Genomic DNA, 27,853 nt, shown 5'->3' with positions numbered 1-27,853 from the left:
TAATATTAAATTAATATATTAATTCCCAAATGTTTGCCTGTAATAAATTAAAAGCTCACCACAAAAATTCCTGAATACGGCTCTTTTCTACATCTTCTGGGTAGTACCACACGCAGCGAAAAATTATTACGGTCGACCACAAAGTTGCTTAACCCTCAATAAAGCTTTGCATACGTCAATCCCAAATATTCCTGGTGACGACTATACATTGTATTTTCCAGATATTTTAAATACAGGTACTTACAGTTCAAACAGGAGAAGAAAGAAAGATTTTGGATTCATATTCCCTCGAAGGTTGTAAAGAGAAATTGTAGAAAGCAGCATCTTAAATTACCAAAAGAGACACATGTTCAACGAAATCTTGATCAAATTTCTGCTTGATTATAATATAACTTTATCTTAGTAGATTTTTTTGGAAAAAGTTTCATTGCCAGGCGCTTTTATTCGAGTGGAACGGCACGCAATCCTCGACCTTGCTTTGCCCATCTGAACGGTTTTATCTAAACCAGTTTTCCGATGAACCGTTCATCATTTGAATTTATGTGATTTTTTTACGGAAATGAATTGAAATGTCACCGTGATATTTTCCGATCATCCTGTATATTTAATAAGACGCAAAATCATACTTCAAGGTGAGTTTATCGACCTGATGCTCTTGTCAAGAAATCCGAGTCTAGACCAACGACTCCGGAATGCTGAAAAACACATCTTCTAATAACCTTTTCGATTTTTTTTAAAAGAATTAAATATGTGGATTCCATGAAAGCGTCAAGGCCTTCACATTCCTTGTCATAAATCATATAAATATCACTGATGACTTTTGTTACCTGCTGTTTTCATTTAGTGAAGAAAAAAGTGGGCATTGTTGATGACGAGACTTTAGTCAAGCATCAGTGAACTTGGAAACTGCCGCGATATGGCCTTGATAATATTTAATGTCTATTTCTAATTAATGTGAGAATAGTCGTTGAAAAATTCGTGGTTCTTGGCCCATGAACATTTTCGGAAAATATCACAAATTTTGAGACTTCTACATTTACACTTTTCAACATTTCCAAATTCTAAATTAAAAAATGAGTTCTCGTAGGTATATTTTGGAAAGTAATATACAGGGTGGGTCATACATAATATATTAATAAAGACCCTAACGGATTTTCAGAAGCAACACAAAATACATTCTCAAAAACCACTATGCGTTAAGTAATAGGTGTAGGTACTGGTTGAGATTTTTCAAAAATATAAACATAGATACTTGTAATAGCTTTTACAGTTTTTATATTAAATTATTATATAAATTGGTGACCTACGGTGTACCTTTGACGGTACAGATTCAACCACAGCATTTTTGTACCATTTTTCACATATCAAGATTATCACGTCAGTTTTTTCGTCGTTTGAGTAGTTATATTTTGAATTTAAGGAAAAAAAAGTGGAATTGACACTGTCAAATTTAATGAATGACATCAACAACTACTTTGATCTGAAATGCAGACATAACAAAAGCCATTATCTGTGAGAATGTATTTTGGGTTGTGTCGAAAAATCGATTAGGGTCTTTATTATAAATGACTCACCGTGGTATAACTGTTTGAAATTTTGGAAATCTAATAGATTTAAAAAAATATATATTTTTAGAGTCAGAATGAATGAAAGACTTTTTACAGTTTATAGTTTTATTTGAATTTGGCACAGAAAAGAACAGTGAGCCTATTTCCTAGTAGACATTTCAGTTGTAACCATTTGATGCGATATATGACTTACTATATAATTTTACACTGAGAATGGTATTGTTTACAAACACTCACTAGCCCTATGATGCATTATGGAATATTTTAAATGCACTACACATTCTCGTAACTCTTTCATAATAGTCGTGCATACTTAAAACTGAGTAAATACTTAAAAATTTACACTATACCTAATTACAGGTATCACATTTTGTGTTGAAAAAAAAAGAAAGAAAACGGTTTTATTCATGGGCACGCAAGTTGCGAGATGATTGTAGTAGGTACTTTTTGTTGCAATGACCTTGCATGTGCATAAATAAATTTTTATTGGAGAGAAGAAACAAATGCATAACCAGCATTGGGTCACTGTAGATACCAAATTTTGAGGCTTAACATTACTATACTTTGACCTTTTCTGAATATAATTGTTATGTATATGAGGGATAACTTTTAATGTCTAAGTACATAGTTTCATACTAATTTTAATTTTTAATATGAGTTTCACTGTACAAGTACAAAAAACTGTTGAAAATAAATAATAATTACTTAAAGTACTGGCTCTTATATTAAAATATATAAACATCAACAGTTGAGAACAAATCTATTTTTACGATAGGTACATTGCACTTTTAATTTAAAGATTTTCCTTTCGTTCAACTCTAGTCCTCTTATTACATTTCGAAACTAAATTTGTACCAAAACTCAGTAAATTAAGAATTTCTGTCCTGACTTTAAAGCTTGATAATGAGAAGACTAGAATCGTTAAAAACTAACAAAACAAAATAAAACAATTCGATAAAAAGTAAAGCTGATTCCTCATCGATGCAATGTATAAACTATGTATAAAACTTTACATTAATTTACAAAATAAAAAACAAAAAGAAAAAACATTAAAAACTAGTATAATAAATAACTTGAAGATCTAAAGTAATATATCTACATAACAATAGGTACAACTACAACACCAACTTTTAAATAAATCCAATAGTTTCGAGTGCGTAAGGTCGCTTCACATTCGATGGCACGAGAAATGACTGCCTTTATTTGCGTTTCCAAAATGGGGTGAGAACTTTAGAAAAGGTTAACGAGACACTGAATACACAGAGCAGAAATTTGATTTGATTAGATACTGTAATCATACTGTAATCAACACCTTGGTTTAGAAATGTCTAGTCTCGATATGTTTAGATTTTATTTTTTTATATTCCTTTAATTGCCTTCTAATTTATTCCTTTATCTATTAATGTTGAATAGACAACATAAAAGTTTCAAAAAAATCGAAATAGTCCTATACATATTTAAGATTTACGAGTACTACATCGTGTCAAATTTCAAATTCCTGCTTCTCCGAAAAATCAGACAAAATCGAAAGTATGAATAGTTTCCTCTTTGTGGCACATTTGGTCTTGTCAGCCTTTCCTAAAGCCCCCACCCCACTTGCCCCCGAAACCTATACACTTTTGTACAGAGGCTCAGCCTCCCGCTCAGTACCAAGGGAACCGTTTTTCCCCGTTCTGCCAGACTCATTCGTCCTCATTCCTCGGACTCGAGTCGTGCATCATCACGTGGTCCTGTGCGAAGTTGAGAGCATCGGGTGACGCCCCCTCGGGGTAATAAAACCCTTCGGCGCTTGGCCCCGCGCCGTTGACCATCCCCATCGGGGAGCCGGCCCTCGTGGCCGTCGCCGCCCCCAGGTCGGCTCCCGACAGTGAGAAATTCATATCGGAGGCGCCGTCGCGGCACCACAATTGTCTCATCTCCTGGCGTCGTTGCCGCATCAGCATCTTGTACTCCGAGATGCGCATTTTCTTGCCGTCGACAATGCATGTGCGCTTGGGCCGGGGGCGGTAGCGGTAATCGGGATGCTTCTCCATGTGGAGCTTCGAGAGGCGGGATTGTTCCTCGTAGTAGGGCTGTTTCTCGGCGTTGGACATGGATTTCCAGCGGGCGCCGAGGATCTTGGATATGTTAGAGTTGTGCATGTCGGGGCAGGCTTTAAGGATTTTGCGGCGTTCGTCCTTGGCCCACACCATGAAGGCGTTCATGGGGCGTTTGATGTGGGGTTTGTTCTCGGAGTCGCGTTTGGGCTGCTGGCGGATAATTTTCGCTTTTTCGGAGTTTTCGTCGAGTTTGAAGTTCGGATCGGGGCCGCCCCACACTAAAAGAAAAGAAAAAATATTGTAACTATAATATTTTACTTTTTCCAACCCCAATGTCTACCACTCTATGTCAAAGACTATTGAAAATATTATTATGAATTTGGTATCATATGAAGGAATATTTGTTTGTGTAATAAGAGAAGAAAAAGCCTTTCTTTTCGAGTTTACGTTTTTCCTAACACTAAAGACAACTTCAAACAAAAAAGTTTATAGATAAAGGAAAAAAAATACTCCCTTTAGAATAGATTTCATACTTCTAGTTTAGGGGAGGTAAAGGTTTTTTTATCTGTAGGTATGTCTTAAGTTAGGTACCCACAAATTTTAATAAAAGCAGAAACACTACGAGTAACTAAAAGAAGATTTAATGTTACAAAGTTAAAAATTTAACTACCAACTTTTCCTAAACCAAAATAACTTTCTTATTGTTCAATCTGAAATTTAATGCCTTATTAAAGTCTTACACTGCGTTTGAATCTAACCTTCCGATTTAAAAGTAACTTTTAAAATTAAATTTAGATTTAATTTTTAAGATTGAAAAAGCAATCCCTTTAAAAACTTGTAATATGTTAGGAAATGTCTCAATATTAACGAAATTCATTTTAATAACATCAATGATAATAATAATATAATAATATAAACTTAATTAATAATAATTAATTACTTTGCGAGGCGGAAGATATGTTCTGACGCTAAATTGGGGAATTTAGGGATTTCTTACATTAATCTTATTTCCATCAACATTATTAGTAAATACAATTATCCGTAATGGTGAATCTTGTCTGACTGCCGGGCTAAAGAAGTGTAATAATAATAATGTGTGTTATAAATAATTGCTCTAGGAATAGTTGTTCAACTTTTTGTACTTTTAAGGGAAGATTCGAAGTGTTTTCTAATACTTGTTCATGTTACTCAAGTTACTCAGAAGTCTGTTTTTTATAAAAAAAAATATAGATTTAAAAATTCTCTATTTGAGAATTCTGAAGTCATCAGAAACTACATTTCTAAAAATTTTGCATTTTTGCAATTTTAAATCGAAAGTCTGTCACTTATGTAGGTAACTTTAAAAATTTGGAAAACGAAAATTCGAGTTTTATGTATAAATTTTATTGCAGTTCAATAAGAATTTTAATGTCTAATGTTTTCGTAAAATTTTTCACTGAATTTGAGGAAATTTAAAACAAAAAATCAAAGTTTTTTATAGAATCAACTAGAAATTTCACTTATGATTGAGGTTCATATTTATATAATTGCAGTCACAACTACGATATTTTCTAGCACATTTCTAAAAAACCCGAAGTTCTAATATGTAATTCAGAATTCAGACGCAATCTTCTTCTAAATTTGACAAAAAATGTGACTATGTCGTAACTTCTAACAGAAATAGAAACATGTTAATCACGATTTTTTCTAAAGTCTGATACTTTTAAAAACAGAAATATGTTTATTAGAGGTTATTAATTAAGAAATCTTTTTTGATAATAGCGATATAAGCTTTTCTCTTAAAAGTGTTATACATATGTATACAAACATAACTCTCAACATTTCTAAATCAAAAAGTCCGTTTTTGTGTAGACATTTTATTGATACAGACTGAATTATAAAAAACACTCCAAGCCGTAACTCCATTATTTTTAAAAATATGACAATACTTACTTCTTGGAATAAAGTTGCAAAGTTTATTGTCATCTCTTTGTATTTATCGAGCATCTATCCCAAAAAATTGCTCACAATAAACTGTTCAAGTTTGATCAGACAAGTATCTTCTTTTTTTATAATCCAGTCTGTACCTACATACATGTTTCAGAAAAGTGAACGACATTTGTGCACAATGCAGCCTGAATATTTACGTTTTTCTGATTTTTTCCGAAAATTCTATCTTCAAGAAAATGGGAATTTACTTACTATGACACGCCGCCATGAAATCTGTCTCGTCTTTGATGCCCCCGTCGTCCTTGGGCCTGCCCCCCATGTGCGGGGGCGCCGGCAACCCGTACATATGCATCGGGAAATGAGGTTGCTTCTCATCTTTCCCTTTCCGGTCGACGCTCGCCGGCAGCGGACTAAACTGCGGGGGCAATCCGGCGTAGGGCAAAAACGCCCTAGGCATAACTAAACTGGGAGGTAGAAGTTTGGGGGCGGTGGCCGCCACCGGCTGATCGTTGAAAGTCTGCAGGCCGGCTGGGGCACTTTGCGGACTCGATCCCGCCGATCCGGAACTCGACGATTTCGGTTTCGTGAGATTGAGGGGGGCGTCGGGGTCTGTCGGCGGCGCTGGTGGCGACGGGGTCCGTTGGGGGGTGGGCGACCTTTTGTCTGAACTGGCCGACATGTGAGCCAAATGGGCGGTCGCGGAGATCCAACTGGGGACTTGGTGAGGGGGCAGCATCTAAAAATGCAAATTTAAAAAAATCACTTAAAAAGGGGTAATTTCCTACGTGATTGGCAAGAGATTTGGGAGGCTGGAGTCCTCGTAGTTGCTCCAAAAACGGGAGGAACATAAGTCCTTGTGGCCCCACGCCACTGGCGGCGTATTGTGCCGTAATTTGGCCTTGGAGTTCTTGCAATTTTTGTTGCTGTTGCAGCATTTGTTCCTGCTGTCGTCTTTGGAACTCCAATTGTTTGTGGGTTTCATTGACTAATTGTTGGGTGCCTTGAGACTGCAAAAGAAAATTTTACTGTTAGAAATAACGAAGAGACAAAGGAGCAGCTGAAGACATCTAAGAATTGTTCATCTGTTATTCTCCATGTTCCTTTTTTCCAAATATTCGCAGGTTGCCAAGCCGCCTACGATTACTAAATATACGTCGGCAAGAAGCCAATTTTATCTTCCATTCACTGCAGTTCTTGTGCATATTTTGGAATTTTCAAGAGAATCAAGATGAGGTGGCAACGCAATACTCACATAGGGGAGAAGTCCCACAATGAACTGAGTTTAATTTTTAATAAAAGCTAAAGTAATACAAATTACAATATTTTTATAGAATGTTATTAAATTAATGTCCGTTTATTAATACTTATATACTAATTAGTAAGATTCACCAAAACCAAAAGTCTAAAAATTTACAGAAATTACATAATCAAATAATCTGCTAGAACTCCCGAGTTGGACTTTCGAATATTACTCCTCAAGATTCCATTTTAAAATTCAAGATTTGTGAGACAATAAACGTAAAATTCATTGTTTGTCTCAGAAATTTTATAACATAAGAATTTAAGTTTACTTTACGAATCAAAAGCTCCACTTTATCCTCCCAATTTATTAAAACCTTTATTAGATCTCTTTTATTATGATGTAAAAGTAAAAACTTGTTTTCCATTTAATTCTGGACAGATGTTTAAGATAAGTTTAATTATCTTTGTTTAGAAATCAAATTTGTGAGGTAGAAAAAATGATTGTGCTGCTGAATAAAGCTCATCAGTTGATCCACTTTGGGAGCCTCTCCTCTAGTTTTGATAGTGTTGGCGTTGGCGTTGAGAACACGAGCAAATCGAAAGGACAGTAGAGAGATATTCTGGTGTCGGTCATTATTACGCCATGATATATCACTTCCGGTGCGTGTTAATTACTCGACCAGCTAAGAACAAGAACGGGTGGTGTTGTGAATCCAGCAGGAGGTCGATCATCTCTGCAGGAATTGCTTTTTGTTGTGTTGTTATTCTGGCGTGTTCAGAAACTGTCTTTTGAAGTCATGTTAGATCGTTTAAAGTGTTTATGGTTAATAAGTCCTTCGTATCACGTAATACGTTTGAACGCTTTACCATTCGGAAGAGAGGTGAAGTGGTCTTTGTGTTTCGGGAAAAAATAGAGTGGATGTCTTTGTATATACACGTGGGACACATAAAATTGGTGCAGACGTCAACTGTGAATAGACGTGAAACAGAAAGAGTTTATAATGTATCAGGAAAACTATAAAGAATAAAGTACGCCAATGAAGTGTAGAGAGATCAAAGTTCCCGAAAAGTACATCAACATAAGTCTAATGGAAATATTCGATTCAGTTTGGTGGCCCCTGTGCATATTAAACTCTTAAAACAATAAAGCCTCCGAGTGTATCAAAGCCTCGCTCTAAAATAAACAACTCTGTTTTCTCAACTTTTTAAAATAATAACGGAAAAAATCCAATCAGAGTTATCGTCCGCCTTCTCACAAAAACCCCTTTGAATGAGCACACATTCAAAGGTCGTTTTCATTTGTTTTATGCCCTCGGACTGACATTATAAAGGCCTGTTTGGACAGTATCTTCGCCACTGATCTCCCTTTGATCTACATTGTTACGTGAATATTTTATTCATTAACTGATGATCCGGGGACACAATACGTTATTGTTACCCGAAGATCTGGTTTAAATCAAGAGACGACGCGCCCTCGACATGTGTTCAACAGATGGAACAGATTTCGCGAAGACAATACGCCGATTTAATGAGGAAACTCGGACCGAAATCTGCCGCACAGGTGACCCAAACACAACAAATCCGGCCCTGGATTGTCGCTTTATTGTCTAATAAATCATAATGCGGGATTTATGACGATCTGGCCTTCTTGTTGGCGTTTTTATTATTTCCGCTTCTGTTTCCTATTGTTTATTATTCCTTCAGCGCTTCGATCTAATAATAATACTTTTGATTCAGACGTGGACCGAAATTTTGCATTATTTAGCAGTTTTTGTGAGATAAAACGGAATACGAAGCCTTTGGCCGGATTTGACGCTTTTTGATGTGTCTCGCGGCTTTATTTTCATATCCTGTCAAGTCGCCCGAAATGAAATTGTTGCGTGAATTTATGAGAAACAGTTTCGAAATAATAGAAACAAATCTAAAATAACAGTCGCGTGGCCATTATTCGGAAAAATTTGACGTGAGTTATTGTCTTAGTTGAGAAAAAAAACAATGAAACGAGGAAATTTATTAGTCACGATTAAGTGGGCGTTTCGGCTTTGAGGATTTATCTCTTTTTAAATTGCTTATTAAAGTTGTATCTTGTCCAGGAATAAAATATTTTATTAACGGAGTGATATATTGAGGAAGAGTTTGGTAGGTTTGCCAGAGATACGCTTTTCCAGTTCTGTTTCATTTCTTTGGAAATTTTTCAAATTGATAATTAGCAGAAAACGAAAATAATGGCTGAGTTTCAAAGCAATTCGACCATAGTGCCTCCTAGCCCACTTTCAACAACTAAATGCAGCTTATTCAGAGGATTTTTAAGAAATGGGGAGAACCACTTGGACGAAGGCCAATTATTAATTGGCAAAGATTTTTCATAAAACAGCAACTACCACAATTGCACTTCCATATAATTTTTATATTAGTAAGTGGTACCTATGTATTGAAAAAAATATAGTGCCCCAATTTACAAAGATTAGCGTAATTAAAAAAAGACTAATTTTATATCTCTTGAGTGTTCCTGGGAACACCCAACATACTTTGTTCCGAAAATATACATCGACATTTCCAAGTTTTAAAGTTTGATTGATAATTCTAATCTCGAAGTCAAATTTTTAATTTTTTTCTAGTCACTTCTCTCAGAATTCTGTAATTTACCACTTTGAAGTTTTATAACTTTAATGTTAAAATTTAAGGACTCAACTTTCTGATATAATTTTCAATTATGATTTAACTTTGTAAGAATTCTAGAATGCATCTCTAAATCAAAACTCTGTCATTGAAATTGCTTAAAAATTTCGGTAATGAAGACAGATATTTTATAATACAGCGACGACAAACAATGGCACTTAACTTCCAAATGCTTTTTTACTTTAACTATAGTACATAACATGTAGGAGTATGTAAAATGTTCTAATCCTAAGAAGATAAATGCTCCGCCCATTTTAATTTCTAAGTAACTAGCAAACCAATCGTATCTGAGCAAAAAATACACTGAACAATTTTTTCCGAAATTTTATGTTGTCAGCTTCTAAATTATGGTGCATGTTTTACAGTCAGTCCTATTACGGACTTACAAATTTAGATTTAAACTTTAATTTCAACGTGACATTTCAAAAATGTAACAATGTAACTTCATTCGATTAAGTACAGCTTTTCATTGGTAACCACGTAAAGGCGGGGCATTGAACAAGTTATACACTGTGTCAATTTTAAAACTTGCAATCGGCAATTTCTCTCAACTGAAAAAGTTATTAATAATCACTCAAAACCGTTTTGGTGGTTCCTAGGGGGAATTAAAATGACATGATAAGTGACACACCTCCACCCATCCTTGAATATAGTATAAAAAATGAAAATTTAACGTCTTCGTTTTTGAATAGTTGGAAAAATAACTTTACCAAATAGGCTGTTGTATGACATTTTTGAAAAGCTCTTGTTATGAGCTTTACAACGATGTATCGCAAGTAGGGTCGTGCCATTTAAAATTTTCAACTTAAGGTGGCTGTGGCTTGAAGGGTGGGTGGAAGAGCGTAACTTACCATGCCATTTTGATTCCCTTTTAAAACTACCGAAACGGTTTTGAGTGATTCTCAATAACTTTTTTAGTTCTAGAGATATTGGCGATTGCAAGTTTTAAAATTGACACCCTGTATGTCTTTTAATGACTATAGAAATATTAATAAAGATGAAGGTGTCACATTTTCTTCTGCTTTTCTGTTGGAAATATCCATTTGTTTACAGAATATAAAAACTAAAAAGCCAGACACTGAAATGTCTTATAGAAATTAACCTTACACTTTTGTTGAGACTGGTGGTTGATGATTGTAAAATTTTCATTCCCAATTTTTTTTTGGTTAAAAACAGAGCTTTGTAATTTATTCATAACACCATGTTTTTTTGTAGAAAATTTAATGTAAAAAATATATGATTTAACTTAGTGGTGTAATTTTCAATTATAAAATTGTAAGATAATTTTGCAACAGAATGAAAGAAGTTCGTATATCGCTCGACAGGGTGTGCTAAGCAAAAATGACCCTAAATCCAGCTTATTACAAGAGCTTGTAAGTACAAACACAATATAATACTAACTCTTTTTAAACTTACAGTCTTCTCAACTATACTGTATGAGTGGTGGTACTTTTGGGTACCACCCTTGGGCGATTCCTCAACCTCAAAAGTTGATTTAACGGACTATAATCAGAAAGTCATACAGATTTCTTTAAAAACATCCTGAGCTGTAAATTTTTCTAGAAAACTTTCTTCTGAATTAGAAGTCAGAATTTAAAAATCAAATTTCTACTTTAAAACTGAAATTTTCGTCTTATTAGTCGCTTACGTCGCTTCTGCTCGTAGTTAAGATTTTATTTGAATTTGTTTCTTATATGCGTAGACGACATTCCCTTTGGCAGGTGTATCGGAATAATAAGCCATCCCCCCATTCCTCCGCGAGTAAAATTGTGATTAGTCCCGTCGTTCCTTCGGGAGTAGCGTTCGTCGACGTGTCGTATCCCGGTGGAGGAGGCGATGCACGCGCCTTGTCGTTCCCGATTTCACGCTCGAGCTGCGACACGCCTTCTGACGCCGCCACTGAAACTAATCTCGGTTTGTCGCCCGGTATGCGTGCCCCATTCGGGCGCCATTCAATCGTTACCTCGTCGTAAAGCAGAGCATCGTGCTGGCACTTTCCAGCTGGATTTATGTAACACGTGAAGGCTGTTGTTTCTCGCGGCCCATCACTCACTCTCGCCGTGCCGGTAAATCAGTCCCGGACTTGGTTCCCAGTCCATAAACTCGCTCGCGACGGAATATTCAAGCGTTTAATGCGACGAGCGATCGCTTAGCTATAAACAACGAAGACCGGGTGTGATGGCCGCGGGCGATGAGTATAAAAAGAAATAATCCAGAATAGAGTGTGGATGTGACAAGGAATATAAGCCTCAGACAGACGCTTCCCGAGGGATTTGTCATGTCAACCTACAATAAGGGGATAGGAGGGGATTAGAGCCGAGACGAGGTGCTTTCCCGATAAAACTTATTAGCACGGGTCGGGGCGAGAAGAGATACCCTAATCCGAATAGTTTTTACAAAAATAAAGCAAATTGGAAGAGACGGACGATAGTATACTCAAGGATTATATTTAGAAACACCAAATCAACTGTCATTAGACAGGAATGACAACATGACAACCAACTACACAAATTACGATCTTTACAACGAGGATTAACAGAGAATTACACGATTTTTATTGACACGATTTTTTAGATGCCACACATGGAGAAGTGATCCTAAAATTGGCATTTAAACACTCTCTTCTCTCTTCTAGCGGCTAGGACTACACCAGAATTACATCAAACCTTATGTATTTGAAACTCGATTAAAATCTATTAAAATGTGACAATAGTCCAATACTATAAATTTAGAAGTTTTTTTTTATTTAACTCTAAAACCACTTGGGCGTTTGATACTTGTTTCAGGGTCTTGGTAACGATTAGAACTGATTAGAAATGAGAGCAAAGACAATCATGTCCCTCAAAGCTGTAATTTACTCAATTTTGTACTTAAATTTACTAAACTCTTGAATTTTGTAGATCATAATAAATAAAAATGTTGTTCTGGATTTTTTCAAGTCAGATTTCAGAAAATCTAATCCTTTTAAATTAGTGAAACATAAATGTAGGATGATCGTTATCTTTGTCTAGACAAACTTGGTTTGGTTTAAACTTTTAAAATCTATAAATTATTTCCAAGAATCCTGATTTAAAACTTCTTGATTTAGCTTTAAATATCAATGGATCTTATTCGTTTTTCCTAAAATAATTCGACTCAATTTTGTAATTGCAAACTTATAGTGTAATGAATAATAACAACTAAATTATAATAAGTTAATAAGTTAACATGAAGATGAAGATAATGAAATTTTGACCTAAAAGTACGTGATGATTTAATTCAAAAAAAATCAAGATATTTTTAAAAAGTTTAGAATTCTGAAAGAAAGAAAAGCCAAAATTTGGAAAAACCAAGATTCAAAAGCAGAAATTCTTATACCTAGTTGTTTTCCCAGAATTCTCAACCTTTTGTTGAGTCAGAAATCGCGCCCCAAACAAAAATTTCAAGTAAGATAAGATACCAAGAACATGGAAAAAATGTTTAAATGTTAAAAAAAAATATTTTTTGACATTCGACATTTTTTTATGTCTATTTAATGATACTGATGATCTTCTACAGGGTGCGGCATCGGTTACGCCCATTGATAAATCGCGACTTCTAATTTATTAAAACTGGCGATATTTCATATACCTAACTAATTATTGATAGGGTGTAATTTGAGAATTTTTCTAAATTTTTTTGAAATAAATGAGTCCGTAACGGTTTTGTGTGTTTTATGAATACTTTCTGTTAATTTACATACAAAGTTTTTACTCTAAATAAATCTGCACCTGTTGTTTTTTTTTATAATTATGTATTTAGTAAAGCTACAAAAAAATTGCCAATAAAAGCCACAAATAACATTAAACAGAGTTACAGTTTAGAATACAGCTTCCTTGTTTCCTCTTCTAATAGCCTGTAGCAAAAAAACTTAGAAAATTATTTTACAACAGAAATAAATAGAGTCAAAGTACAAAATTTAAACTCTCAAACTAAAGATAGAATTTTTTAACATTTTTTCCATGTTCCTGGTGTCTTATCCTACATGGCATTTTTCTCTGGGGTGCGAGTTCCGGCGCACCTGTATTATATTGAAAAAGAGTACTATTTTAAAATTTTGTTATACAATGTTTTTAAGTTAAACTTTTATTGGTCGATTTTGCTTAGTTTTAAAAATAAGATCTTGTATTTATTGTTTTTGCATTTAAAAGATTATTAAATTGTCTTTCTAAAATTACTTACTTTTAGGTGTTTATAATCAATGACTAAAAAGATATTTAACGTTAAACATTAAAAAAAAATAATTACTATTGTTTCAGTAACCAAAAAGTGCACAGTTGCACAAGAGATGGAAGAAATATCACTTAATAATCACATTTAAGTTAAACTGAATCCATTATTCTTTATTTTTACAATAAAATAATTCGAATTTCAGTATTTATAATAACTTTTACAATATCTGGATAAATCAACGGATAAGTGATCCGTGGTGGAATTACTATGGTTGCCATAGTATCAACAATGCTCAGATATTGATAGGCATTGTTGCTACAATTAATAATGAATGTTAAATATTTTTTTCATTTATCAATTCTAGACATTAAAAATTTATTTTTTTAGATAGACAATTTACCAATCTATTAGATGCAGAAATAAAAAATAGAGTGTTCTATTTAATTAAAAAAAAAAAAAGTTTAGCGTAAAAACATTGTTTTAAAAAAATACAAAGAAACATATTATGTTTCATTTAAAAAAACACAACTTTGTATCGTAACTTATTTTTGGGACACGCTGTATGGTTGAAAATAATTTTAGGTGATCCACTAAATTAGTATCTATCAATGTCTTATACATTTTTTTTATTTTACCTTTTACAGGTCACTAATGGACTTTTTCAACTCGCTGGGATAGCCTGTATATTATTAAAGACAGAAATCAATCTTTTAGAAGCAGTTATTTTACAAAAGTGCCAACTTCATTTTCTATCAAGAATTTCGTAAAAATTTATTGCCTGCTCTTTTTTTGTGTTTAATCATTTTCCGGTGCAGGTCTCCTTTTAAATATCGAAAATCTGATGATACGATTAAGTTTGTCGGGGTTTGGAATAATTGAGATTTCGCTTTTGCTTCGCCCCTGGAGCTTCCGTTGTTAATTGAGTGTGGTGTAACAATGTATGAACACCCTCTCATCGTGTCGTGTCCTTCGGTGCGTGAGAGCTTCAAAGCTCCGCTTTCCTGATCGCATAACAGTGATTTTAATTCGAATTATTCCGTCCTCGTTTCATCTTTGAAGACAATAACTCCGGCATTTCCGCGTTGACGTAAACAAACTGAGGGTTGGTGTCCGCCTCCCCGATCGTGAAGCAATTGAACGTCGTAATTGGTAATCAGCGGTGGCGTGGAGACCGCGACACGTGTCGCAAACAAGTGCCCACGTGATGAATACATACCCCTTTGAATCGCCCCCTCCCATTATGTTATTTTAGGATTTAACAAGGGTTTCTACTTGACATCAAAGGGGGAGCGAATGCCACCTAGTCAATATTTGATCTGTGCAAATATGTGGTCATAAAGCGGCGAGTTTATTAAAAACGGGGGTGATTATCATAAAATTCGCTGGGGTAATTAGGGGAAACAAAGGGGGAGAGGCGGACCACACCAAAAGCTGAGTTAATTACCCTGAACAGTGGTTGGTTCATGACTTTGCGGCCCATAAATCATAATTCATATGCAGGGGTTGGATGAATACAATACGGTTTGGTTCACCCCACTCGATGTCTTCACGCCTTGCTCTGACACCATTCAAGGATTTATTGATTCAGGCAAACAAATTATGTCGAAATTACCACTGAGCCTAAAACCTTCCACACAAGCGAAACCAAAGTTTTACTTTGAGTTTTCCCACAAGGTGTTACTTGGGACCATTCCTATTTCTTAATTTTTCAATAGCGCCAAAAATCGCTTTTTTGAACTATTTCTTTTTCAGTGGGTCAACGAACATCCTCAGTTTGTTTTTAATGTAAATTCGTCAATTACATAATCGTAAACAAGCGATAAACAAGCCCAAGAAACCTGTAATACCTGCTCGAGTCGAGTACAGGTGGCAGCACATAACAAGTCTCGAGTCATTTTCATTTTTCAAACAAATCGGTCTTTGTGTCCCCAATTTCCGTCAAGTTGTGCTTTTAAAGCTCGCCCGAATCAGATCACACGCTCAACGAACGTATTATTCGAATCAAGTGCGTATTATTTTCTAAGAGCAGTCATTTGTTTACCCGGAACAATCGAGGCTTTCATTCGCCGGCCACTTGACTATTCGAACGCTATTAAAATCGTCCTGATTTTAATTGGAAGAAATATCTTTAATTACTGGACAAGAGGTTCGTTGAGACTGGATCGATCGATAGGCTTGGTCAAGGTTCAGGGAAGAAATTGTAAAAGTTTCGGGTTACGCGAGTGTATTTTTAGAGGGAGTTTTTCGGTTATTTTTGGATGAGAGAAGAGGGACATAATTCTTGAGAAAATTAACAATTTTTTACCCGCGTTATGGATATGGATTACTAAATTTGAAATATCTTGATACACATCGACGAACGGCTAATTTTAAACTCAACATGAATGGAACCCACAGCTGTTGGGAGTTAAGGAGAAAGGGGAAGATGCTCCAGTGATATTTTAACACGACAGATGGCGCGGGGTTAAAAAATTGACACAGAAGTATGCGCCAAGTTGACAAAAAAGCACTTTCAAAAACAGTCAAAGTTACTTGATTTAAAAAAAAAGTCAAATATGCCCCTTTTTGACAAAAATGACGGTGTTACGACCTAGTCGCTCCCCACGGGTCATTTAGTTGCACTGACGCCAATTTATTGTTTTCAAGTCGCACTTATTTCTTTTTAATAATTTTCGCAATAAATCCAATTTAATTCAATTAAAGATAAAAGTGTTTTAAGTGGGAATTTGAGATTGTTGGAGGTCATGTATTGAAAAATGTTGGTGAGGGACTCTCCGATGAGTAAATAACAACCACAAGACGTCAGTGATTGGCACAAAATTCTCGCTTCTCACTTTTAAATAGAACCGCTAGTATGTTTTAATAGATCGTCCGAGTAAATATAGAGGGGTTAATATCAAAAATAACGCGTGTGACGTTATAGGACCGTACGCATTTTGCACTTAATCTATAATTAGGGATAGTATTGGAGGTTTGAAAGATGGCTAAAACAGATGTTCGTAGTGTTAACTATTTTTATGATAAATTTCGGAATCGCTAGTCGCCTTGATAATAAGGATTGTAACGAGGCTAGAGCCCGATATGGCGAGGACACTGGCTCGTTGATATTTTATTGCACATAATTTGTAAAATCGAGATTAACATTTATGATTAATCTGGTTTACCATAGTAAGAGCGTTAGTTAACAAGATGCGCCGTCGTAAATATGTATTTTTATGGCCGGGATGGCGGAATAAACTCGGACAGTTTCAATCTCGCTTACTACAAATGTATGCAGATTGAATAAGCTCAAAATTGTTTAAAAATCACACAAGACGGGAGAAACAAACTACACTTGTCAGATAATTTAAATGGTGAATAAGTTGGAATTAAATAATATTCTGGGGCATTGACTGGTTCATAGAGAAGCTCGAACCTGTTCGCGGACGTCAAGCAGCTTCGTTATCCCATGAAATTAATAAATTACGCGTGCCTACATGGGATAACAGTGGCAACCGAGCGCATGCCATTTACGACACGTTTTTTTTTAACAAATACTGCTCCTAAATCACAAAATTTCATTTAAACGGATGCTTAGGATAACTTCAAGAATTCCTTATCGACGATGACCTCATGTACGGCTAAAAATACAATCGTTTTCGTTTATTTATTCGACTACATTTTTCACATATCAATTTTTATGAAAGTATCTACTCGATTTAGAAAAAAATACAATTCGAGATGAACTGTTTGTTTTCTTTATGACCCACAGATTAAAACTGTTATGAATTAATTTCTAAAATGACAAAAACATCCATCTCTGAAATTCATTTGGCATCGAATCACAAAACCATGATGGTTTTGAAAAACGAGAACAACTATTAAAAATTGGATATAATAGTGACAAAAATTAAAAATAACAAAACGTTTATTGAAAATTGTTTAAAAGGTATTTCGTAAAAAATATTCCCTCCCAATAAATAATAAAATTTTGGATACTTAATTAATGATGTGATACAATGGATCAAGTTTATTTATAAAAAAAAATTATGCTGAATATGGATCTAAAATCTTCGGGGAAACAAGAGTTTCAACTGAATGGGAATTTTTAAATCCGTTAATAAAATTTCTCTAATGGTTATTTGCATCTAGACAAAATCTATTTAAAAAAGTTCTTTGTAAAATGGAGAATAAAAAATTCAAATAAAACCTACAAAAATCCTAATCTGCACAAACTATCACTTAGTAGCACAAAATATTGCACTCGAAATTCCTTCAACTGGTGTTATATCTGGCAGTCAAAGAGGTCGTATCCTCATTATCATCATCATTTGAATTTAATTTAATTGTGACCCATTACTCGGATAAAAAAATCGAATTCCAGTGTCGACCTGTCCTTCCTGTTGACGTCCCCTCTCTCCCGGGCGTCCCTCATCCAATTTAGAAAAAAGCCCGTGACGTCAATATCTAAAAAAACTGTCGTTTTCAAATCGCTCCGAATTAATAATAATCGTATCCGCTCCAGTTGGCTCGCCACGGTCATCTTAAAATTCTTCCTCGAGTGTTTAAATTTAACCCGTCTTCCCGACGATGCACTTTGCGCAAATTGCTGCGAAACCGCCCTTAGTACCCCATGACTTGCATTTATAATTGTGTTAAATTAGCCGCACTCACAGATAAGACTTAATTTAATAATGCAGGTGGCGCATCATCAATAACGCATTTATCTCTCACTGTCAAAAGTCATTGTTAAATGGTCCGTAAGCCGATTAAACGGGGGTGAAACTGTATTTTTGCACTGTTTAAGTTGTGCTTTTTTTGTTTGAATTGTCAAGGGTTGAGCGTGTTGAGACGACATCGGGACAGATTAGGCGGTTTCCGGCTGGTAAGTGTACCTTGGCAGTTTTTTATTTTTTTCACAAGAAGGGTTGTGGAGGATGTTATGTCTGGCGAAAGGGTGGAAAGTGTTAAAAAATAAAACGCTGACAGATGAACTGCAGCAGTGAGGAGTGGATCCGGTGTCAGATTTTGACTTTTGTGCCACTTTTATATTCCTCGTGGGATGATAACGAGAGAATAATACATTTCAAGGACGACGTTTAATAATGCACGCTTTAAGTAGACGAAATTTTATCAGTAAACAAAGATTATTGCTGAGTATTTATTGTTTATTAATAAATAAATTATTATAAACAGATATTAAAGTTAGACGTCAAAAATTTAGAAACTAATTAACAGTTTATAAAATATACAATTTGTATGATATCCAAACGAGCATTTTTCTTACATGAATGGATTAAAAAAGTATATGGGTTTTTAAACAAAAATAAATGTAGATGATAGAGTTCTTCACGTGGTAATGTTCGAATTACTAATACGAAAGGTAAAAAGTGAGTTTCAACATCACATCAAAATTTTTAGAAAAAATAACATAAACTTTCGATTTAGAAAGTTTTATTGTTGGAAAAGTGACAGAATTCTACATTAATAGAACAATAGTCTTAGGGGTTTAGTTTCTGGCAATCATTAATTAAAAAACTTAACCGACTTTATAGATTTATCAAATATTAAAAAAAAAAACGAAAAAAGATAGGGATGTGTTAAATATTTGACCTACACATCTTTTTTGATTTTCTAAGAAAAGTTGAAGATGAGAGTTTACAAGAAATTTTGATTTAAAAAAAGGCGTTTTCTTTTTAGATTAAAGATCAGAAGAACGCATGCAAGACATCGTAAAGCGCAAAAGCAAAATTTTCTACTTCAAAAACTCCAAACAAAGCAAAGTAAAATCCGAAGTTAAACCATTACAAAAAAAATTTTTGGTAAGTGAACATTTATAAAAAAAATTCAAGTATGTAATTGTTTTTAATTGTTTAAAAAATAGGCACTGAGGATGAAAATACCTTCTCGAAAGCGCTCTGGCACTCTTTTATAACAATTTCGTAATTAAATCTTGTGGGATGGACTTATAATTCAAGTTTTATTCATTACAAAAACTATAAATTAAATCAATTTCTAAATAAATAATCCAGTTATTTGTTGCCAGACTGTGCCTTTGGTTGCAAGTTTGTTTAGACGTTCCAATAAGCTGTTCCCAAGTTTTCATAATGAATTCCCGTTTGTGTACTGAGTGCAATCAGAATGGAATATATGTAGAGACACAGCTTCATCATTTGTTGACAAAGCCGTCCGGAATATTACGTATCATTGTTGGGGTCCAAATCCGGGGAAAGGCCGATTATCGCAATATGCCTCTTTGTGGTATTAACGCAGAGCCCATTGGTGTCGAACACGCATAGAGGCGAAACCGTGCTATTAAAATAATAAACGGCCGCAATAAACCTAGGCATTACAAGCCTAGTATCGACAGCCCAGCAGGACTCTCATTCTCGCGCATATTAATCGTCAGATAATTATGCGTTAAATTTTTACGAAATCGGCTCATGTTCCTCCGTCTCCTATGCAAATCTGGAGCGATAGCGCGTCTGATTTAGCTCTTCTTATTCTATCAAGATGGAAACAGCGCCATTATCTCGTCACTCGATCATAATTATGGCGGAGATTTGCCTCTTTGGCTAGCTTTGTCTCTGCCAACTGAACCAATCAACCTCTTCGGCAACAATTCGGCAAGATGGCATAATGCGGCGCAAGCAACCCTCTAAGACGTCTCTCTGATGGAATTGAGCGCTCGCTCGCTTTGATACAAACTTTAAACAACATAAATACACACGGTTACAAAGAGATTGTAGCTATTGAAATGGCGCTGCCGCCCCCGACCGCCACCGACATCTCAATTATGATTATTTCCTTGCGGAAATTAAGACCCTCTTTCAACTAACACAAGATACTACATAATACCCAAACACACCAACTAAAAATCTGCTTTGCAACATACAATCAGACGCATGAATTGGGACTTAATTAACATAATACCGCAAAATTTCAATTACCACGCGTCGTACTTGCACCATAGAAAAATCTGTTTTTGTACGCCTTCAAAGATTTGCATTTTTTGTTCTCCAGTTTGCTTGAAATTATGGATTAGTGAAAACACTGTAACACGTTCAGAATTTTCTCACAGACAATATAAAATCTAAGCATTTTGAAGTGGTATTAAATCAGGTAGTCAACACGTCAATGAACACACTTTCAACAATATGTAGAAAAAATTAGAAAGGTGTACTCAAAAGTAGAAGCTTTTCATTAGACTAAAGCCGTAATTTCTAAATATTCAAAATTTCTAAGCCAGACATTAATGTTTCTATAAGAAAATTTAATTTTCCTCCAAACATTCTGATAAAGGAACTGGAACTCTAATTTTGAAGTCCAGATTTCTACTTTTCTATAAAATTTTGTTTCTACTGGTATTTTATTTTCAAAATTAGACTTCCAAGTGTTTTTCTAGAGCTTTTATCTTTACATTGCATTTATAAGTTTTAAGGTTTGTAAGCCACAAGTTCGAAATTCTGCTACAAATTTTAATAAAGTAATCAGAAACTGAAAAAATGTCACTCTTTTCCCTGTTGTTTAAAGAAATACATTTTTGCTGTTTTATAGAGTTGTTTATAGAGCAAATGTGAGTCAAGTTTGTGACAATAAATTTCTCTGAGTGCTTTCTTCCCGAGTCAAGTATTTCGTAAAGTGTACGTTTCCGGTCGAATTCGTCCTCATCTGTGTAAAAAGTGGCTTTGAGCCGCTAGATCCGAAGTGAGTCCGTATTTGCACAGGATGTAATTGTACATAACCTCGTTATCATTAGCCGTGTGCATCTGATTTCAACCCCGCCATATATCCTATCAAAGGATCCCGAACTAGCCCCTTTTGATTCATCGCGATTTGGCATTCCAGTTTCTGTGTAATTAAGTAATGGGAATCAAACTTGTGCCTTCTGATGTGATGCTGCTGTTTGTTCAACAGTTCCGACCGATCTATTTGTCTGTTTGATTATTTCGACGAGCGCTCCCTTCGGAATCAAGAAATCATCCTTTATCCAAACTCCAAATATCATTCGAACGTGTATTTTGGTATAAATAACAATGTGTACACGGGTCAAAATGTCACCGGGTCACTCGTGTTGGACTTGCATGGATCCAATTATGTAAACGCATGATAATCGATGCAAAATAATAACCAAAAATCACAATCCAATGCGATTGTTTCCCAGTAGAAAGGTCATCAAAGGCTATCGCTCACGAATTTTATTTTGACTCGGACAATATTCGGCCCAAAAATCCACTAATAGGGAGGGAGGGATTGTACATTATGATTAGCTTTTAATAGGACCGTTATTATGTGACATCGGGGACATCAATGGGAATCATGGAAATTAGTTGTTATTGTATACATCACATACGAACTCATCACAAACGCAGTCGTTATTATACACATCCATATCAATATTTGACAAAGACCTTTGTGCCCGATTAAATTATTCCGGCTGGCATTCAACTAAAACAGACTCTAATTAACGGACCAACCGCATATTAAATCGATCGCAAACGGAAAAAACACGCAACCAACAATACACAAACTGCTATTTGTAATTTCAAAGCTGATTGCCCGTCATTTACTGACGGAGTACAAGATTTTTTATTCAACAGACAATAAAGAGAAAGTAAAAAAAATCAAAACAAAAATTTCTGATTTGCAAGGCTTTCCGAAAAACTGAAAACATTAGTTTAAACTGTCATGCTATTTAGGTAAAACAAAAAAAATAAACGTATATTTTCAAGTTAATTATTATTTTCTGATTATTACTTTTCAGATAGTTACCTCAGTCAAATAAACAGACAATAAGATTAATTTCCTAAGGTATCGTCGTTAGTATAATCGCTTTATATGTATGTAAACAATATTTGTTGTTTTAAAATAAAAAAAATTAAACATTTTTTTCTTTTCGTTAATTTGATGTAATTTCAAAATTTTAAAAATATCCTAGTACTACTTATCAAAGTCCGGATACTTAAATGAACATATTGTAAAAAATATTTATACAAGAATAATTAGTTACTAATAAATACAGTGATTTTCATCGATTCATTGAAAAAATACCTGAAATGTCAGAATAAAAGAAGGAAATACCATTTCTTCCTGATGTTTTTGAATGAAATACATATTTGCTACCTTTCTGAATTAATTTATTGTGTAAAAAGTCATCGTCCAACATGTAAATTTACATAATTGACCTGCCACTTATAGATTTACAAGCTGTAGAATAAATTTGCTAGCAGTCAATGTGAAAACACAACGTAACATTACATGAAGCTTGTAATAAATGAATTACAACCGATTCGGTCACGAGTATCTCAAGAAAAGCAGTGTTTAATTTCCATAAATATTTGTTCTTTGTTTCGTTTTTAACTCCATAAAAGCTTTTTCGTGGTGGAATTTTCGGAGAGACCTGCGGCTTGTAAAAGGTGTACTTGGCTAGTTAAAAGCGCGTTCTTCGCAATAAATTCAACGAATGATGTCCATCGGAACTTTGAGCCTCGTTTTATTACGATCTATTAAAACAGCGGCGTTCTTAGTTTTATATCAGCGAGGTTAAAGCGAATCATAAATTAAAATATTCAAGCCATCATTACAAAGTATTCGCAATCGGACAGCGATAAAGTCTTGACGATAAAATCCCGGATTAAACCTTAGCGAAATGGAATTTAAAACGAATAAAATCGGGGAGACCACGACCCTAACCACCCCAAAATCGCTGAAAAATCTAAAATATCACTAGTATGTTATTCGTTAACACATTTAAAAAGGCAGTGATTTTCTTCAAAAATTTTCGATAAAATTTGTAAAGTGAGTAAAGTCTGGTAGGAAAAGCCGTCGGTCACCTGAAAACCGTCTGAAAAATCAGCATTATTGTTTCAGTCGCGACCCACGCACGCGCCCATTGGCTGGCACAAATCCGACGTATCGCCATTGGTCACTCGGTGACGGATGAGTCGGTTTTGTCTGACAGGTGGGATAATAGCATTTCGAACAATGGCGAGACGAAAATATGTCCGATGGAATCGGCCGCCCTCAAAGGAACGACTCCGACCCTAATAGAAATAAAATATGCAACGCAACACACACAGAGAGACGATTGTCGGAAGGTCTTTGTGATGGCGTTGTTTGCTCTTTCTTTGAGGAGGTTTTGATTCTCTCGACCGAATTAAATTTGCATCGGGATAAAAGGGAACGAACCTTCGTGTCCTGCTGCTGCTGTTGCTGCTGCTGAGAGATGAGTTGCTCGCGGACCATCTGCAGCTGCAGGATCAGTTCGGAGAGTTTGCGGTCCTTTTCCACGAAGTTGTCGCCGGAGAGGGCTTGCTGGATGGCCGCGGTGGGTTCGACGTCCCTAGAAAAAAAAAGATTTTAGGTGAAAAACTGGCGACTGGCGAGAGACTCAAATTTCAGGTACCTAACGATGCAAAATCACAAAAATTCCTTCCATTGACACCGAATATAAAATAAATTTTTGATTAATAAAAACAAGCAATAAAAGAATCTGTTTTATTTACCTACAAGCAGATAATTACTAAGAGTCTGAGCTAAAAAAAAATGGACGGATTAGAAAAGAATTAGATTTATAGACCCCTTTGAACTGAATTATCACAAAATAAAAGCTAAATCTCAGTTGATATATTTAATTCAAGTTCTAACGTCGTTGAAGTATTGTTTCGAGTAATCGACTTTCAGTCTTAACTTGTTGAAACCTTATAAACAAAGAAAATCAAATTACTGAGTCAAATACAGAAAACATTTTAACATGAGAAACTGATCAAGGTTTAGATAATTAAAAAATAAATCGATTTTTATTTCAGTTGAATTGAGTAAAATATCTATTACCACAGTGACCAACACGTCATAGTTTTATGTCATTTTATTGGTCATTAATCACTTTTTAATAATTTACTACCGGAACGACAAATTTTCACTAAAATAAATGTGATTCTGAATCAGAGCTGAGCTAGCTATTTAAGCAGCTACAATTTCAGTACAATTGGGTAGGAAGTAATGAAGATTATAAGTGAAATTTTAAAGTAAGAAAAAAATAGAATTACAAATTTTCAAATACTTTCAAGATAAAAGAACAAAAAATGTCAAAGCTCGTCTCAATATTGTTACAAAAAAATGGTTATCCTTAAAGCTAATAAAATTTAATATAACTTTTATACATATTATGTTATCTTTTTTATATACCTATCATTATTTATCTATGTATTTTTTTTATTTTTATAAATACAAACAAATATATTTTTTTATAAACTGTGAAATCAATTTTTTACAAATCTCAATTTTTCATTTATTAACATTTCTTTAAAATATAATTAATGGCCTCTTCGCTTTAATTTTTGAGATCTTTTTTTGTATTAGCTTTCGTAGGTACAGATAAGCTTTACTATAGTAGTTGTACCTATAGCTTATTAGCTCCTTTTTCTCAGTATCTTACCCAGTTTTGTCATAAACTTAAAAAAATCGAGAACAGAACATTATGTAGTTACATTTTAAGTTATATAATAACAGTTAATAGTTAAAATGATATGATTTTATGATATCTATATAGCAAACAAATTTTCGGTTAATAATCCGGAAAAAATAAATTTTCCTCGAACTGTGAGCTGAAAAATTTGAGTATTTTGGAAGAGAACCTGATTTATGTTCCTGAAGTAAAACGTAAAGTCTGCCTTTAAACCGGATTATCAGAAAATAAACGGATTCTAAGTAAAGTTTGAGTTGATATAAGCTTCTAGAAGTAACTGAAAATTTGAGTTTCGTCCTGAAATATTGATCCAAGTTTTGAGTTTAAAGAATTGTCTTGTTTTCTAGTTCTCACAACAATTAGAAGTAATTTGTCTTAAAAGATTTAAACACCACACGTTTATTGTAAATTATAATAGTGGCTAAACACGTAATTTTACATCAAGATATGGTTTTATGGTTGTTTGCACATTTGTTGGGCGATTATAGGGAACAAGTTTTTGAAAAGATGACATTTTGTTTAATTAAAAAAAGAAATTCTTAAATTTGGTTTTAGTGCCCACGAAATTTTTATTTCCCAAAACTTGTCTAAAATATTCTTGTTATTATAAATCACTCTTCATTTTAATGAGATGTACAAAAATAAATCTAATTAGTTTGACTGTTTAGTCTATAAAAAGGGGAGCGGATTTTAACTGCCTCAAAGTGATTCTCCGAACCCTTCTTTTTTATTATTTATGAATCCTTCCCTCCCCTTTAAAATTTCGTTATTTGACACAAATTTCACTTCGTTTCGTGTAGTAAAGATAAAAATAATAGTCGAGTTCATTTATATTCTTCCAGTGTTGTTTATCTCCAAGCACTTATTGCTTCTGGCTATGATAATTTAAAAACAGACGTAGGCTTTTATCCATCCTCTAGCACAAAGCTCGTAAAATTCGACTTGTTGAAACCATGTAATTATTTCAGTCCTATTGAACCACTAGTCCCCTTTTAATAAAACACTGAATTATGCAGTAGCCGTCTTGCGTCCGCGTTCCGTACCAACTAATTTCATCATTGAAATGCATTACACTACAAATAAACTGCATTGACCTGGTGCAGCATGCACGCTCCGGTCAAGGAGCAAAGCGTCGTTGAGATGAGAAGGGTGTTGCTTGCGTCAGGACTTCCATCTGAATGCTGAACGGATAAAGGTAATGCATAATACAGTAGTGGAGATTTAATATAAATTTTAAATGGGTTCGAGATGTCCCGCACTACTCCCTAACTGAATGCAATTTTAATCAGATCGATCGAGGAACTCGATTAAATTGTTTGTTGATTTTTCTTTAATTATGACGACAAACGGGAAAAACGGGTGTTGCGTACGGCCGGTTTGCTTAATTGCGGTTTGTTGCGTGATTTCGTAATTGTGAGACCTAGGATGATTAGTGAGAGGTTTTTGCAGCGGATTTGCCGGAAATCGGCGATTAGGATTCGAGATTAATATGGGAATTTGATTCCGGATTAAATCTAAACAAATCTGGCCTCATTTCCAGTCGTTCATTGCAAAAACAACGAAAAATAAAATACTCAGATTCAGCACAATTCATCTTCAAGATTTCACAATGAAAATGATAAATTTTAATACTAGTGAAATCATAATCCCAAACAACAAGCTCATATGTGATTTAGATTCTATTTATTAGACAACGTTGCGGTGTTGGCGCTTAATTTTTGAGGGATTCAAAATTACCAGGATCAAACCAAGTAAGTAACCTACTAACAATAAAAACGGCGGATTTCAGTTGAAAATGATTCAAATTTAGGGGAATGCATTGATTTTTACGAGTATAACACGAAATAGTTTTTGTTTTAATAAAAGTGGTGTAAATACTTATATTTACTTAAATATACAGGGTGTTCGTTTTTCGAGCTCTACCATGGGGATCTTACTTATTATAAAAGATTCGAGGTCGGTTAAATTAGGGCTAAATTGCGCATTTTTATGCTGAACAATAATCTGGAAGAAAATTTATTGTGTCATTTTTAGTTTTTGAATTATTGGGAAAAAAACGGAAATTTGTATTTTTCGTTTTACTTTTTTCAAGCAAAAACTAAAAACATAATTTTGGTAGTTCAATTGAATTTAGATCTGGAAGTCACATTTCCGTCAAGCTTACCTACTTAAAAACTAAGGTTTTGAAATAGGAACAACGTGATAAACTAGAATTTATTCTTCGCAAAACAAAACAACACAAAGTAATAAAAGATGCTCGAATGCACCAGCTTCAAAATTTACTTTGTTAAAATTGGTGGCATTTTTTACAAAGCATTTTTGCAAAAACGATTTTTCTTATTATTATTATTTTAATCAGCTTGTAAAATTTGATGATGATATCGTGTGATACATCGTTGTAATCAGGGACAAAAAGACTTTTCAAAAATACATAAATCAAATATGACGTCCATAAGAAAATCCAAACTTGAGTGTAACTCTAATATCAAGAGCGCCTTGGAAAATACGATGACAGATTTAGATTCCTTGTAAAAAAGTGCCTTAAGAACGTCCAAGTGAAAAACGCTTAGGTCTTTTATTTTTTGCTTGAAAAAATAAAAACGAAAAATACAAATTTCCGTTTTATTCCAATAATTCAAAAACTAAAAATAAGACAACAAATTTTCTTTCAGATTATTGTTCAGCGTAAAAATGTGCAACTTTGCCCTAATTTAACCGACCTCGTATCTCTTATAAAAAACCAACACCCTGTATTAGAG

At 34.3% G+C, this 27,853-nt stretch overlaps 1 protein-coding gene across 3 annotated transcripts in view; it reads right to left on the bottom strand.

The window, feature by feature from the left end:
• Positions 1–1,655: 1,655 nt before the first annotated feature.
• The window catches only part of LOC123005425 (transcription factor SOX-13), a 77,528-nt gene continuing 51,330 nt past the window's right edge, over positions 1,656–27,853 (bottom strand). For all 3 annotated transcript variants that reach the window (XM_044399169.1, XM_044399168.1, XM_044399170.1), the window contains 4 exons: positions 23,816–23,969; positions 6,322–6,543; positions 5,789–6,272; positions 1,656–3,885 (listed from right to left, as the gene is read on the bottom strand). In XM_044399169.1, coding sequence (XP_044255104.1) covers positions 3,251–3,885; positions 5,789–6,272; positions 6,322–6,543; positions 23,816–23,969 — 1,495 coding nt within the window. In that variant the 3' untranslated portion in view covers positions 1,656–3,250. The remainder of the gene's footprint in view (positions 3,886–5,788; positions 6,273–6,321; positions 6,544–23,815; positions 23,970–27,853) is intronic.

Source organism: Tribolium madens, unplaced genomic scaffold, assembly GCF_015345945.1.
Source record: "Tribolium madens isolate multiple individuals breed KSU strain unplaced genomic scaffold, Tmad_KSU_1.1 Scaffold_20;HRSCAF=117;Tcas5.2_LG4, whole genome shotgun sequence".
NCBI classification, from domain to species: Eukaryota; Metazoa; Arthropoda; class Insecta; order Coleoptera; family Tenebrionidae; genus Tribolium; species Tribolium madens.
The sequence above is the reverse complement of the archived record's forward strand: the minus strand, read 5'-3'. Positions and strand labels throughout refer to the sequence as shown.